Source organism: Neofelis nebulosa, chromosome 4 (genome assembly GCF_028018385.1).
Source record: "Neofelis nebulosa isolate mNeoNeb1 chromosome 4, mNeoNeb1.pri, whole genome shotgun sequence".
NCBI classification, from domain to species: Eukaryota; Metazoa; Chordata; class Mammalia; order Carnivora; family Felidae; genus Neofelis; species Neofelis nebulosa.
In genome coordinates, this window is record NC_080785.1 from 64324628 (window position 1) to 64341627 (window position 17000).

The 17000-nt window shown below is 37.9% G+C and overlaps 1 protein-coding gene and 1 long non-coding RNA gene across 5 annotated transcripts in view; one reads left to right on the forward strand and one right to left on the reverse strand.

The window, feature by feature from the left end:
* The window catches only part of TMEM106B (transmembrane protein 106B), a 30198-nt gene extending 15565 nt beyond the window's left edge, over positions 1–14633 (reverse strand). The window contains exons 1-5 of one of the 4 annotated variants that reach the window (XM_058724976.1): positions 14501–14606; positions 12981–13082; positions 11279–11500; positions 7952–8015; positions 1009–1168 (exon numbers count right to left, since the gene is read on the reverse strand). In XM_058724976.1, the coding sequence (XP_058580959.1) occupies positions 1009–1168; positions 7952–8015; positions 11279–11498 (444 nt within the window). In that variant the 5' untranslated portion in view covers positions 11499–11500; positions 12981–13082; positions 14501–14606. Of the gene's footprint in view, positions 1–1008; positions 1169–7951; positions 8016–11278; positions 11501–12980; positions 13091–14409; positions 14433–14500 lie in introns of those variants that run through there. The other 3 variants (XM_058724975.1, XM_058724978.1, XM_058724977.1) reach the window with 3 other exon arrangements.
* Positions 14634–14730: 97 nt separating this feature from the next.
* LOC131509349 (uncharacterized) overlaps positions 14731–17000 on the forward strand; it is a 46212-nt gene continuing 43942 nt past the window's right edge. The window contains exon 1 of the long non-coding RNA XR_009260446.1: positions 14731–14845. This is a non-coding gene — a long non-coding RNA (uncharacterized LOC131509349). The remainder of the gene's footprint in view (positions 14846–17000) is intronic.

The window sequence follows — 17000 nt, forward strand, 5'->3', positions numbered from 1 at the left end:
GACAAAAAATTTAGTACTATCAGACATATTGTTACTGAGAGCAGTGAGAATCCACTTAATTTGTAAGTCAAGAGAGCAAAAGCATAAGCTTTCAAATAATGATTTAAAAAAAAAATTTTTTTTAATGTTTGTTTATTTTTTGAGAGAGAGAGACAGAGTGTGAGCAGTGGAGAGGCAGAGAGAGAGAGAGATACACACAGAATCGGAAGCAGGCTCCCAGCTCTGAGCTGTCAGCATAGACAGCAGTGTTTTCCTGGACAGTAAAACACTATGGATATTTCCCCATATACTAATTTATAAGAGAAATCAAACAGGCACTTGTACCTTATCTTTATTTAAAAAAAATTTTTTTTTTTTTTAATGTTTATTTATTTTTGAGACAGAGAGAGACAGAGCATGAACAGGGGAGGGGCAGAGAGAGAGGGAGACACAGAATCTGAAACAGGCTCCAGGCTCTGAATCTGCTCCAGGCTCCATCTGAGCTGTCAGCACAGAGCCCGACGCGGGGCTCGAACTCACGGACTGCGAGATCGTGACCTGAGCCGAAGTCGGCCGCTTAACCGACTGAGCCACCCAGGCGCCCCTGTACCTTATCTTTAGACACAACACAGGAATAATCTGTTAAAACGGTAAAAATTGTATTTCACCATATATAAGGAAAAGAAAATGTTACCTTTATAACATTTATAGAATCAACCTACTTTTAACACTTTGCAAGAAGCTATTCAAAGGCTGAAAAGTAAATGGACTATAAATATTCTTTTGTCAACAATAGTTTATTTACCATTTTAGAGGCAACTTCAAATGCTAAATGATTCTGTATACGCAATCACTAGTACTTACTATTTGCCATTTTCGGCACAACCAGAAATGATAGAAAAGATCAACAGCAGATATACAGAAAGCAAACTGACCAGTGTCACATTTAATATTCTCTCAGAGGGACAAAAGTGTACTTAATATAATAAAGGAATGTAGTCAAATATTTTAATGTAATTTTGTACTTACCGTGATATTTAAATATACTGTACGCTTTTGAACATCATAACTGACGTATGCTGATTTTACGCCAATGTATTTCACGTCAATAGAGCGAGGGAAAAGGAAAAACACAGCCAATCCAGAAAGGAGCAGACAGACAAACACAGAAGCCATCACATACAGCTTTCTGAAAACAAAAATGAGAGTATGAAAATACATGTGCATCAAAAATTACATAATGAAACATTTAGAGAAGATATTTTCAACTTGAATTTTTCCCCTATTATACCAGCAGGAAAAGATGTATAATTTTACCATTTTTTTATATTATAAAAGTAATTAGTAGTGTTGGGTCTGGTCTATAAAGTGTTAAAATGTTCTCCTTAAAAGATGTATGTACCTTTTTGGAGACTGGGATTTCAGGATTACTGAAGGCAGAATATTAACTACAGTGATTCCTAAACCAGGCTGCACACTAGAATTAATTAAGCTGGAGAACTTTATAAAAACAGGGATTGCAAGAGTCCCTTCTCTCCCTTCTGAATTTAGCAGAGCAGAATTTTCACGTGAGTTTTGCCATTATATGATTCCCAAAGTGACTGCTCATCAGAACCACCTGTGAAGCCCTTAAAAGCATAATGGCATAACCACATGCCTCATCAATCTCACTAAGTCTCACTAAGACTTTTTGAGTCTCCTCATCCCAAAGTATTTATGTACTCAGTTTTTAAAATATTGTTTACATTAATCAACTCTGTTTTGATGATGCTATTAAGCTGTTTCGTGAAAATCAAGAAAGGGGATAATAATATGCAGATATAAGACAAAAAAAAAACAAAACAAAAAACGTTCCATGCCTTTCCTAGTCTTCTAACTCTCCTTGACAGGTATCTCTTCCATCTCCCGCTCTTTATTTCCAATCTCCAGAGATAAAAATTGCCTCTATCTTCAATTTTATCCTCAAAATAGGGTTTCAAAGTAAAATTTTCCTGGTTTCTCCAATAAACACCTCTCAGCTCAAAGCCCACAGCACCTTTTATTTTTTTTTAAAACTAGGTCTTTTATATTACTTAATCATTTCTTTATGTTCTAGTCATTAAATAAATTCTCATTTTATCCTTTCTCCTACTTTCTCTTCCCCACCAATTCCCAAATGCCTTAATAGACGTAATCTTTGCCTGCCCCACAACTGCTATTTCAAATGAGTCTTGCACATGTTTTATGTTTCTGAGTATTTTGTCTAAGAAAAGAGAACAAAATGGTTTAAAAAAAAAATAAAACAAAGATTCGCTAAGTCACTACTACTAGGCCCACACTACTGTTTTGAGCAAACAAAGACGTTCCCACTCACTCACTCTAGATTTCCTCGAAACCTGAGTAGGGTGATGATCACTACTAGATCACCTACTGAATAGTTTAGCACACATTTATAGTACCTACTCTACACCAAACCCCTAAAAAAGGTATAAAAAGGGGCGCCTGGGTGGCGCAGTCGGTTAAGCGTCCGACTTCAGCCAGGTCACGATCTCGCGGTCCGTGAGTTCGAGCCCCGCGTCAGGCTCTGGGCTGATGGCTCGGAGCCTGGAGCCTGTTTCCGATTCTGTGTCTCCCTCTCTCTCTACCCCTCCCCCGTTCATGCTCTGTCTCTCTCTGTCCCAAAAATAAATAAAAAATGTTAAAAAAAAAAAAAAAAAAAAAAAAAGGTATAAAAAAAGAGTTCAAAAATCATGACTAAAAAATTCTGAACTTTGTTGAATTTTCTTCTATTTTAGTGTTGTTATTTTTAATTAGTGCTAGGTGAGCCCGCCGTAATCTATTTAGGGTTTAGGGCCTATAAATCAGCTCCAGGTGTTAATATATGATCAATGTCCTAAATTACTCTGCACCCCAAGTTTACAGCCATGAATCTGATGGGATAAACATTCCACATAGTATTTCCTACCAAATTGAAAAACTGGCTAGTACACTGATGAAGACTATAGATGTCTATTATAAAATTCACCAGTCATCATTTTTCTTATGGCTCTAGGGACAGTAATGAATCCTAGGAGGCATAGAACTGATAAAGCTATAAAGATCACGTGGCTTATTTGGACTCAAGTTACATTTCTACTTTTGCCATTTCCTACTTGCAACACTTTCGGCAATTTACTTTTTTTCTCCACTCTAAAATGTGTAGATTTGTTTTCAGGATTAAATGATACAGCTAAAATATGCAGACAAAAGCAATAAATAAATATAATTTCCTAACTACCTCATCACAACTCCCCCAACTTAAAGAACCACAGTTGTTCGTAAAATATTATAGTTTCACTAAAAAATGAGTCATTGTTTTTTCATTGCACATCTGAAACTCCTAAAAATTCTTAAGGGGCTTCCTACGGTTTTCAGATTTCTTAGCTTACTAATGGTGTGGACCTTGCTATTTCCTCAAGCTTCATCTCTACCACTTTCCAACAGCAGCATTTACTTTAGGCAAACATCTGAATGCCAGCCTGTTACTCTCATCTATGCACATACTGTTCCTTCTGTCGAAACGGTCTACCTCAACTTTTTCTACTTTTCTAAGATTCAGCTAATGCTTCATCTTCTTTGGAGCCTTCCCTAATTCCATAAAATAATTTAGATTCTACCATACTCTGCTCTCATAGTACTCTGGAAATACCTCTAACAGGTAAGACAAAGGTACTATAATCACTAGCTTACATGTCTATCTCCTCGATAAATTCATAATTCCCTTATACCAAAGATACTTTTGAAAAATTTGTATCCCAGGCCTTAGAACAGTGACTGATTTCACAGGTACTCAATAGGTGTCTAGGTTGCCGTCCAACAGCATTCTTCTCTTCGTATTTCATTCTGAATACTCACTATTGCTATGTATTTAAATTCACTCCTTTTTCCTGAAGTGTCTAATTTGCTGTTAACTCTTCCCATGTAGTTTTCATCTTATTCAGATATTGTAGTTTTCATTTCTAAACATTCTATTTGGATATTTTTAAAATATCTTCCATGTCTATTCTTAAGCCCCATCTCTTGAAACTACAGAATATAGTTAAAGTAAGTATTTCACTGTCCTTGTCAAATGCTTTCTTCTATGCCATTTATTGGTCTGTTTCTATAAATGGTCTTTCCCATTATGGGCTATATTTTTCATCTTCTTTTCATACTTGGTAATTTTTAATTGGATGACAGACTCATATATTTTACCATGTTGAATGCAGGATAGTTTGGAATTCCTACATATACTCTCGAGCTCTGTATTGGGATATAGTTGAGTTTCTTGAAAAGAATTTAAACCTTTTGACGTTTGCTTTTAGGCCTTGTTAAGCATGAGTACTGCAGCTTTTAATCTAGGGCTAATTCTGTTACTGTGGAAATAACCTTCTGAGTACTCCACCCGATTCCCTCTGAATTATGAGATTTTCCACACTGATTGGTGGAAACTATCTCTGGTCCTATATAAGCGTTAGGGACTGCTCCCTCTGTTTTGTTTTGTATGGTTCTTCCTTCAGCCTCAGGGGCTTTCTTCACACATATACACTGATCAGTACTCAGCTAGACACTCACAGAGTACCCAGTGGTAACTCTCTATCCTCTGGTACTTTGCCCTACTAACTGTGGTCTTGGTCTCCGAGATTCCCAGGACCATCTATCTCCTCAGTTTAGGGGTACTGCTAAGCTCTGTCTGCACTCTTTCCATTGTACTGTGATCTGATATCTTTTCCTAGATAGTAAAGTCGTACAATCATAGGGTTTACGTCATTAGCTTTCCCTTTCTCAGATATCACTGGCCTGTACTGGCTGATGTCCACTGTCTAAAAATATTGTTTCATTTATCTGTCCAGTTTTTTAGTTGTTTCAGACATAAGAATAAACCTAGTCCCTATGATTCCATCTTTGGTTGGAAATGAAAAAAACAAAATTTGATTTTGTACTTGTATCACTTTGTTTTTAGGCTAAGAATCTTATTCCCTAATGACATTAGTACATAATTACCTATCTGCTTTACATAAAGAAGTTTCAAAATTACACTAACATTACTCCTAACAATGCAGCTACTGAGTACAGTTTAAGCTTTTGTTGGTAGTTATCTTTGTCATTTGGAACACATCTTCCTAGACACTGACAGTCAAAGTGCAATGTTTTCAAGTCACTTAAAGTGATTCTTTCATCTGCAGTCATGCCAACAACCGGATATACAGTTAGAATCATTTGTTTAAGTTTGTTTCAATTTTTAGCATTTTTTAAATTTTACTTCCAATTTCCAAACTTTTAAATTCTATTTAAAAAAAAATGTACATGGTTGTAAAGTTCAAACAATATAAATATATACACATACACACAGAGATCTCACATGCTTACCTGTTCCCTCTTCCAAGTTTCCTCCCAAATTCTGAGAGTAATCAATTGTATTAGTCTTAGGTTTATCATTCCATTGTTTCTCTCTCCTTCTCTGTATGCATGTGTGTGTTTTCAGATAAAACCGTACTCTAGATATGAACTGTAGTGAAATACAGAGTTCTTCCTTTTCCATGTTATCATTGTATGGATGTAGCGTGACTTATTCTACCCGAATCCTATTATTGGACATTTATATTACTTCTAGTCCTTTGCTATTATAAAACACTGGCACGGTGGATTAAAACCATACTTTATTTGACAATTATCCTCAGGAAAACATTTTCAAAGTGGAATTCCTGAGGGAAAGGGTAAATGTGTTATGTAATTTTGCTAGATAACATCAAATTCCCTTTCAGCGAGGTATGGATGTGCTCATTTCACACAGTGTTGCCAACAAAATACACTGTCAAAATTTGGAGCCTGGCTGATCTGATAGATAAAAAATGGTATTTCAATGTTTTAATCTGTATTTCTCTTATGATCAAGACTGAACATCTTTTCACATGTTTAAAGGACATCTGCATTTCTTTCTTGTGGATGAGCTGTTCATATCTTACTTTTTGTTTGGTGGTGGCCTTTTCCTCTCAAATTGTGAAACTCCTTATAGAGTAAGGATATTGGCCATATGTTTGTGGTAATGTGCAGACATCGCTTCCCAGTTTGCCATTTATATTCTGGCTTCAACTAAGGTTTTGTTTTCAACCTGTAAAAGTTAACCTATACTTTGTCAAATTAATTAATCTTTTCTTTCCTCACTGGATTTTGAATCATAGAGAGTTTTTTTTCATCCTAAGATTATAAAGGAATTAAGCCTAATTTCTTGAATATGCATAACCATCTACATAATTTATAATAAAGGGTCACATTGACTTTTTTAAATTTTTGGTTCATTTTCTTTCCAATGATACATATTTAAATATGCTGCTGTACTGATTACTTCTTTGGAGCACAGTGGTCAAGAGGCATGCCAATCTGATTTTCTGTCCCTTATAAATTGATCCTTTTGCCTGGGATTTTTCAAAGGGTTTTTCTGTTTTGTTTTGTTTTTTTACCATCAAAGTCCAGTACTTTCACTAGGATGGGTAGCACACAATTTAAAATCATGGCGTGTCTTTTCAGTATATAGGTTCATGTCTTATTTTACCTTAGGGAAGTGTTCTCGAATTGAGTATTTAGTATTTGTTCAGCTTGATTCCTTTGGTTTTTCTACAGGCGCTTCAATTACATGTTTGTTCAATCTTCTTTCCTTGTGTTCTATACCATTTTACCTTAAATACTTTTCATTAATGTCTCTGTGTTTTCATTTACTCCTTTGTACGTTCTATATCCTTTGCCATACTTTCCATGGTATCTGTTTGCACTATGTTCTTTCAGTCTTGTCTTCATATCTGAAATTACTTTTTTCTAATTCTTTCAGGGGTTCATAGTCTTATTTCACGTCCTCATATTGTTTAGTCATCTCATTTCTGAGCTTTTCAATTTCTGACTCATGCTGTTCTGTCATAGCTTCTATAGGTTTCTTAAGTTACAGTTTTCATCTGTTTTTCTGATATGTTTCCATGATCTGTTAACATTTTATTTCAGTTCACTTTCTTCTTCTTTCTTTTTAACTGACTTTGTGTGACACTTCACTGCAATATTTTTTGTTGCTCATGTTTAAATGAGATGTTTTTGTACATTTCACAGAAGCTTTCCATTTCCATGAGGATGGGCCAGGGTGGCTTTCCTAAACTCCATCCTCTGTTGTAATAAAGTTGTTGTTGTTTTTTTTTAAGATGGCCTGTATGTATGTCCACTTCTATGGTTCTGAGATTCTCTCTCTAGTTTTTGAAACTTTCCTCCTTTTCCCCTATTCTTTCCCTGTACAAAATGGATCGAATCCCCAATAGGCTTTTCCTTAGGATATGTCTGTCCTTTTGCAAGAGTTTTTGGTGAGTTTTCCTAAGGTCTTTGAGGGCTCAAGGTGGTCTGGTTCCTTCTGATCTTCTCAAATCCCCTTAGTGAATCTCTGTGGCCTCTGTGTACCTTTTCTGCCCTCTCTCCAAGGTACAGGAAGTGGAGGCCTCCCAGGTTATTTTTTGACAGATTACTCCCATAAGTATTTGCTGGAAGTGGGATCCTCTTCTTTTTGGGTACTATGTATCAGAGCATTTACTTGGTATATCAGGGCTCTTAGGACCTTCTGCAATTCTTTTTGTTTCTCTTCACAAATTCCCCACAGCTGCTAACACTTTCTGATCCTTGCTCTGTCTTCATTCTAGGGTGAGTAGGAGAACCTTAACACTTATTTTTGATGAAAATGTTTGTGTTTCCTACTGCTATTCTAGGTTTGTCTGTTTTAATAAATAGATTTTTGAGAAAATTCAGATGCTATGCTGCTTTGAAGACCTTACCCCAACCAGGAATCCTTTTTTTTTTTTTTTTTTTTTAAATAATACAAAGCATCTGATGGCATAATTTAACAACCTGATGACATTTTTCATTTTAATAGTGTTAAACTAGAGTAATTACACATAATTCAAAAAGCAAAGAATACAAAAAAATTTGCTATTTTCTTATCACTTACGTCCTTCTTGGCCTTAATCTCTGATCACTATATGGAATCAATGCCACAAGCTGGTTTTCTTGCCCTAAAAGTAAAAGTACATTTAGAAATTTATTAACACTATTAATTAAAATATAGTAGATTTCTATCTAAGTGTGGTTTAGAAAGATCAGACTACAACCCAGCTCTCATCTCATTACTTTAGTAAACTGCTCTCAAATCTTCAAAAATTATCAAGTAGACATTGAGTTCTAAAAGAAGTAATTTATCTTTCAGAGCTTGATGTCTAGACAAAATAATGCAAAGAATGAGAAAGAGTAATCTTTTTACTGAAAAAAATCTAAAAAGTCCCAGCTTTCAGAAGATCTGAATTCACCAAGACTTCCTTCAACTGTGTATTTTCCACTTAGATTCTGATTTGGGTATCTGGATAAGGGCAGAAGAAATAGCACTACCTTGCTGTCCTGAAATCACTATAACTACAGAGGTTCCTACACTATATTCTTGAAAATCAAAAGTGACACACAGAAAGTCTCATGCTTCAAGAGCTTATACAAAATGAGCCTTCCACAACTCATTTAGGCCACACATTGTCTGCATTATGTGACTCCAAAATCCATCCTTTATTTCCTGGGTTGGGCTATATCCAGATTTAACAGATAAGTAGATCTTTAATACGCCAATTTTTCCAATCTCATCAGAACTAGGCTCTTTGTAATAACTCTTAAAGCACTAGAATCACATTCTCTCTCTTTTTTTTTTTTAATGATTATTTATTTTTGAGAGACAGAAAAAGAAAGAGTGTGAGCAGGGGAGGGGCAGAGAGAGAGGGAGACACAGAATCCAAAGCAAGCTCCAGGCTCTGAGCTGTCAGCACAGAGCCCGACGCAGGGCTTGAACTCAGGAGCCGTGAGATCACAACCTGAGCCGAAGTCGGACGCTTAACTAGCTGAGCCACCCAGGCGCCCCATAGTCAAATTCTCTTTTAAAGCTTCCTGCAATGCTTCCATTATTCCTCCCTGCCCCTTCCCCAACTCTCTCCTCATTTACACTACCTCCCGACACCACATTTAAATATATGTTACATACACATGTCTTTTTCTGTGTGTACACATATCCCGTCTTGTTTGGTGGTGTTCATTTGGCTAAACTACAATCCTGCTTAGAAGTAACCTTTTAGCTCCTACGGTGATTCCCATACAGCTAAATATTAACAGAGAAAAACATACAACTATGTTCACTGGCTTCATTTAGATCACTAATCTCAAGAGGCCTTTAATGTCAGTCATCATACATTACCCAGGTCACACTCTTAATCTGACTCTCCAAAACCACAATTTCAGACTTCAACTTTGTCTTCAAATCTCCAATAGCTCCTTTCCTATCCTCACTCTTAGCTCATCATGTGACAAAACAGAACTTGCACAAGCTCCCACCACCACGTCTATGCACCTACCTGTCTCTGTGTCCATACACTCTACAATCTCTCCTATTACAAACAGTAAACTACAGGCGCTCCTCTGTAAGAGCAGCCCCCTGCTCTTGTGTGCTACATCTAATAATTCTCCCATCTCCTGCACTATCACCTTTTTTCTTCTATGTATCATTCTCATCAGCATACAAATTATTCACTCCATCTTTTAAAAACTCCCTTTCCTGACTCAGAGCCCCCCTCCAGCTACCGTCTCTATTCTTTGCTTATATATAGTAAAACTCCTCAAAAATACTACTTTCTTACTACATAACTTCACACCTCCTATGCACTATTGATCCCACGCTATACGTGCTATATGCAACCTGCCACAGCTGCCCTTTTAAAGGTATCCAGTGGTCTCTATCCACATCACCAAATCCAATGGTCAGTTCTCACTCCTTACATTACCCGATCTATCAGTAGCATCTAACAGTTGTACACTCTCTCCTCCTTGGTACACTTTCCACATTTATTTCCAGGACACCACAGATACAACGGAATTTCCTCCTTCTACTCTAGCTGCTTTTTCATTGTCTTTGCTAAATCTTCCTCCTGTCACTGAGTTTGAAATGTTGAAATGTCCCAAGGTTCAGCATTAGGGTCTCTTTTTTTTCCATTCACGCTGATAAGCTTGGTGCTCTCATCCAACTCAGCTTTAAGTACCACCTGTATTATGATGACTCCAGCCAAGGCCTTGCATTTGAATTCCAGACAATTATAACTAAGTCCCTACTAAATAGGTCCACTTAGATGTCAAATATGCATCTCCACACTTACATCTCTAAAACAACTCCTGATCTCTCCCTGGATATACACATTCAAACCTTCTTTTCACCATTTTAATTAACGGCTACTCCATTCTTCCAGCTATTCAGACAAAAATACCTTCAGAGTCATCCTTGACTTTCTACTATCCACAATCCACTTCCAGGCTGCCAAAAAAGCCAAGTGGTTATACCTCAAAATCATAACCCGATTGCCAGAATGGTCCTTTTTTTTTTTTTTTTTTCCTGTCTTAGCCTAAGGCACTAATCCCTTCACCTACAAAAATCCTTTTATTCTGTATCAGGTACTTATCCCTGCAATGATAAAGCCATCACATTGAAAGGCCAACTCATATATAAACTTCCCCAACCTAATGCATTGCTTAGAAACTCTGGTACACCTTATGTGGACACTGCCCTTCCCTCATGGTTTCTCCAGGGTTACCTATCAACTTCAACCAGGCAGAAAATGAGGATGGCACAAAGTATTTTCATGATTTCTACTGTCGCCACTTCTACTAAAGTCTGTGTAGGCTACAAACAACACATGAAGATTACTCCCTTCTGAATTTCCCTATGATATGCCACAAACTGATCCCCCCCACCCCCCACCCCCATATGACCCATCTTCATTTACCAACCCTTTTCATGTAGTTCCTCTTAAAAATAACTAATTAGGGCATGACTGGCTTGCTATTATTCTTTACATCGTGAACTAAAAATATTAGGTCACCAAATTACTTAAATTGTTCCTAGCGCCCAACGTGATTATGACCAAATAGGACTAAAAATTTTCAGTCAAAAGACACTGCATATCTAGTATCACAAGGGGGAAAGAAAACAATACTAGACGTAGAGGGGTGGTTTTCATTACTGCTTTGTAAACCTGAATGTGTTTATGTTTTTTTTTTTTAATGTTGATGTTTGTTTCTTTGTGTCCGTTTAACTGAAGATAACTGATACACGGTTTTAACTTTAATCCTACAAGTTTTTAAAACACAAAGGGCTGTGCTTTGATCTATGGGTTTGCTATCATTACAAATTCATTACAAATCCAGTGCAAATGCCTGGAATAACTCTTTAAAGGAAAAATAACACAGTAACACATACCCCTAGGAATTCTTCCTGTTCCTTGACAAGTGGGACAAGTGACACTATCTCTTCCTGTAAATTCCACATACGGAAACTGAGAGACATCTCCACCTCTTCCATCTTCATTATGGACTTCATTATTAACCAGTCCATTCCTCATATTTTCAGTTGATGTGACTCCATCATAAGCATCTTCTTTATTTGAATGCAAAGGCAAATGAGAAAAAGACTTTCCCATGTCTAAAGAAAAAGAAATATCTTACGATAAAATCAGGGTAAAAGTACGTACACTCAAGAACATTATGGGATTTTTATACCAATATAATTAACATAGAGCAAACTTCAAGGGAATATTCAAATTACTTTTTGGATTAGAATTATATTTAATCAGGGTAACAGTTGAAACAAGGGAGCCAAGAATCCAAAGTGTTTTTTTCTAACAAATTATTATAAAATGGTATCATATGAGACTCATGATGAGAATGGGCTCTCAAACATTAAAATTGCACATAAGTTTGCACTTTTTAGGGTTCTCTGAAAAGAAAGCAGTCTTCACTGGAATACAACAAAAACATATTGTACCTTTAAACCAATTAGCACTAAAGGCTAAAGTTGCTTTAGGCAGATTATGACTGTTATTATATTGGATCACCAGGTAAGTTTGAAAGAAGACTTTAACTACCTTGTTCCTCCTCAGTCTGTACTTTCTAGGTGCTTAAATTCTTCTTTCCAGCTTATCTCTTCTCAGGCAAAAGACCCTGAGGGCCAAGCATCCTGTGATGGTAAGCAAAACACGCCCTTCAAGCAATAAGGGCTTTCCAGACCCCAAGACAATTATCGATCTGAACTTACTGGCTACCTGCACGTACCCATCTACCTTTGCCCATTTTCCTTATATAAACTCAGAAGTATTTTTAGCACTTTGGAGACAATCTTTGTGACATTAGTCACGGTCTTCCCATGCTGGCCTCACTGAAATAAATTCTTCTCTTGTTTTGCTACCATTTGTCTCTCTGCCTTTGGATATTGTTAGTGGTGAGTAGTTGAACCTCGTCAATTTGGGACCCTTGGAACCAGGTGCTCTTGTACCCCTAAACCGTGGTTCCAAGTCAAAAGTAGTACTTTTCTGGGGTGCCTGGGTGGCTCAGTCGGTTAAGCATCTGACTTCGGCTCAGGTCAAGATCTCATGGTCCTTGAGTTCGAGCCCCAAGTCGGGCTCTGTGCTGTCAGTTCAGAGCCTGGAGCCTGCATGGGATTCTGTGTCTCCCTCGCTCTCTGCCCCTCCCCCACTCATGCTCTGTCTCTCAAATAATGAATAAATGTTTAAAAATTTTTTTTTTAATTTTTTAAAAAGTAGAAGTAGTACTTTTCAGCCTTTTAAAATTCATGCGCTTTGTGATAAATAAAATCCACAATCCTTCTCATTCTCACATTTCTAGCTTGAAACTTTTAAAGTTTCAACAAAAACAACTCAAAACCAAATCCCGCAGATTTGTCTTTCATTCAACAGTTGACAGAGTTGAAATCTCAAAATTACGTTGAAACTAATATCCCAAGATATTTAACAGAATTCACCAATACAAAGCAACATTTAGAACAATTAATTTCAAAACTTTAGGGTGACAGTATCAAAAATAACATGGGTAAAATTTAAATTTACATTTAACATAAACTTAAAACCAAGTAAGAATAAGTGGTAGTACCTACATATATACCATACCTATACAAAATCACCTCCGCAGGTACGTAATGCAAGAGGACTGCAGTTGAGTCATACAATTTTCAGGATGAAATGAACTTAAAAGTCATATAATCCAATCTGCTGATATTCTCAGGGAAAATTAACAAAAAGGGAAAGCAGAATTACAAATAACGCTTCTGCTCTTTCCAAATTTGACCATTTATCTTTTATCAGTTCCTAAAAATGTATTATTATAGATATTCATACAAAGAGATAAACATGTCTTTTAGAAATCCTCATTGATTTGAGTAAGGAAAACTGACACTCAGTAATTCAAGTTATAGTATAATATGGAGAAAAGTTTACTTTTTAATACTGGCATGCCACCCACATCCTGGGATCATTCAAACATAGTACATACAGCAGGATAAAAAATATTCACAACCAGATCAACTTAAAATTGTAGAAAGATGAAGGTGCTTATTTTCACTATTTTACTATTTTAAAAAATCTATGTACACATTATCCATGTAAGCTGAAAAACATAAATGATCTATAACGTCCACAAATGCATCATCTTCTCTTGGCTTGTCTCAGTGACATTAAACCCAGGCCAAACCAATTTGCCAGTCACAGGTGGTTCAGGGGTGAATTAACATCACTATCTCCGCACACTGACCTTGGGACCTGTCTGGAATATCAGTTGAGAAGGGATCAGGGGCCTCAGCAGTGTGGCCACCGAGCCATCCTTTCTGGGATCTTAGCACAACAGGAGTGTTAAGATGTATCCCAAAGAATCCTTTGGGGGAAGGGGGGTGGGCGGGCAGGGAGACACAGAGGGCAAGATCAAGTGGCTCTCAGTCTGGACCTGTTTTCTTTCTGTATCTAACAGTTGTCTTGATGAGCCTGCCTCTGACAGGTGTTTATTTCAGCAACGCTAACTGACAAGCACCAGACTTAGGCACTAGGTATCCCCGCCCTCCCTACTGGATATTCCTCACATCAAACAGTATTTAGCCACTTTTATTCCTAAAAACCCATTGGTTTATGAAGAGGTGCTACACCCCTTTCTTTTCCCTATATGCAATGTTTTCATCGCAATCTCTTACTGAAAACCCAACATGAATCTAAGACTTAGCAGAGAGAGGGGGGAAAAAGTACAGCATTCCATCCAATCTAAATGGGTCGTTTTCTTCTATGATAACGAAAGCCGGCACCTTTTGTAAGCTGCATGAACAAAACACAGCACACAGCCTACTCTGGAAAGGTTAAAGGTAAAAGAAAAAAAAAACTAAATAAGAGCAAAAGCAGGGGGCACCTGGCCGCACAAGGTGTGGGAACCTGGAATCAACCCTAGGCAGGAGACTGGGTCCGGATAGGTGGTGACACAACACCGCCATTATCCAACCCTGAGCGCCCCCTGGGTCGCTGGGCTGGGCTGGCTCCCCTGCGGCCTCCCCTGTTCTACCTCTTTCCTCCCACTTGACTCTTCCCAGGACGCCTCCGCTGGGCTCTACTCCGAAAAAGGGACCGAGGGCCTGCGCATTCAGATAACTCACCTGCACGCAGAGCGCTGCGCAGTCCCGAGCTGCTCCGGCGCGCACTGGCCAGGGGATAGGGTCACGGGGTCTGCAGTCCCGATCGCTGGGGCTGGGACTACTGGCCTACAAGCGGCAGCCGCGGATTCGGAGCGGGGGAGGGGCAGCAGAAAGACGGCTTTGGCTGAGGCCTGGCGCTGCTGCAACCTGCGTCCGCGCCTGCGCAGAGCTCTCTCCTAGGAGGTGTGTGACCCAGCAGTGCGCACGACGCATGCGTCTTTCCTCCGCCCTGCTAACGTCCGGAAGGGCAACTATGATTGTGCACCCTCCAGGTTATGTTACCTTGGTCTCTCTCAAGTCTTGAAGGTAAAAATTGGCCGCTCTCGCCCTGGAAAATTTAAAAATAATAGGACTTCCTTTTTCTTTCTTTCCTTTTTTTTCTTTTTTTCCTGTCAGGCCTTTTCCTTTTGCAAAGGGGGAAAAACATACACTATCTACTTCAAACCCTCAGCTAAGAAGCTTTCTATCCACGCCTTGCGAGTCGTCCCTGATTGACACTCGGCGACGCTGGGAGTAGGATAAACTGGTTGGTAGACACGCGTCTGACAGCCGAAAAATCACATCATTTAAAATTTAGAAACTAACCCAGTAGAAGGAAACTAAGCTTGGCAGGAGCCCTAGTTTTGTTTGTTTTGGTTTTGCTTGTGTTTTGCACATGGTTCACCGCCCTCCACTCCCCCTCCTGCCCCCTCCTCCTTAAGTCCGTGGTTACAGCGGGATAAGATCCCAGCCCAAGTCCCTGTGCTTCAACTTATCGCTGTGGTTTTGGGGCTACTGTCCCCAACGTCTCAAAGGCTAGGTTATCTCCTTTGGAAGATGAGAATAACAATACAATTGCAGACTAGACTCGCTGCCTTCAGAGAATTTAACGTTTAATGAATGTTACCTATTGTTACAATCACGGTCACAGCATACATAGTAACCAAGAAAGGAAGTGACAGTGTTTTATTTCTCTTCTGACGGGATCAGTGTGTTTAACTGGTGGAATACTAAGATGTAAAAATAAGAAATATAAGTCAAAATAATATGCAACTTAAGACTTAAAGTTGTTACATACACATGTGAGCCAATAAGCCTTCTCACCCAATATTGGGGAAAATGTAGTTTCGTAACTTTCTGACAGGCATTTTAGCAATACATATCAAGAGAATTAAACATTTGGGGACACCTGGGTGGCTCAGTCGGAGGAGCCTGTTGACTCTTTAGCTCCAGGTGGTGAGGTGGTGAGTTCCAGCACCTTGCTGGGTGTAGGGATTACTAAAAAAACAAAAAACAAAAAAAGACTTTTTAAAAAAGAGTATTAAAACTTTTAATTTTCACATTCTTTCACCCAGCAAGCCCACCCTTTGGAATTTATCCTAAAGCTAATGAGAACTCTCAAAAGATTTCTGTACAAACTGTGTTCATTTAACTTAAATGCCCAATAATGGGGCATTGATTAAATCATTCAGCCTCTCTTGTTTAGCCAAATCTTTCTCAAAGGTGGAGGAAGGGGGAGGGGCTGGCATCTTCCACTAACATTGTTTGACTTTTCAAAGTAAGTAGCTTGACTACACAAATCAGAATCTTGGAGACCCCCTCTTCTAGTGGCAAACAGAGATACACAACAGTATTTTGTATACATTTTCAAAGGGTTCACAGATTTTCATGAAGTCCGTCCATTAAGACCACTGGAAAAACCCTGGTTGTAAAATGACAAAGTATTAATGTGGCAAGAAAATGGGTTATAAAACCCATTTAGATAAAAATGGTTGTATGTAGACCTAAATCAGTACAATAACGGTGTTACATTTTCTCGTTCGCAAAAGTTGTTTTAGGAAATTATAATTATGAATTAGAGATAGAGGATTCAATCATGGTATATTAATACTAGGTGACCCACATTTCAGAAAACTCTGAACAGATTCATCCTCTTTTCACAACTTTTTAAAAATTTCCTCAATTAAAAAAGTATCATCATTATTTAAATTGGGTTTAACATTTAAAGGAATGAGTTTTAATTTTTATTTATGAAATGGGACACCCATGATTCTGGCTACAGGGGTTCTTCAGAGTTCTTCAGTGGCACCTAAGGTGATGAATTGTGGAAAGATGTCCAAATAGATTCAGTGTTTTATGGGTCATCATTTTAAAAAATACAAATGCCTTAACCATATAAGTAATCCTTTAATATAATGCAATAAATTTGAGGTAAGAATGAATAAAAAAATCAAATTAATTAAAAATTTAAAGTGTAAGTCTTAAGGGAGCTTCTATAGTAAGAGAGCTTATTATTTCCACATCTAGTATCCTTTGACTCAAAATGTTTTTTTTTTTGTTTTTTTTTTTTTTAATTTTTTTTTTTTTCAACGTTTATTTATTTTTGGGACAGAGAGAGACAGAGCATGAACGGGGGAGGGACAGAGAGAGAGGGAGACACAGAATCGGAAGCAGGCTCCAGGCTCTGAGCCATCAGCCCAGA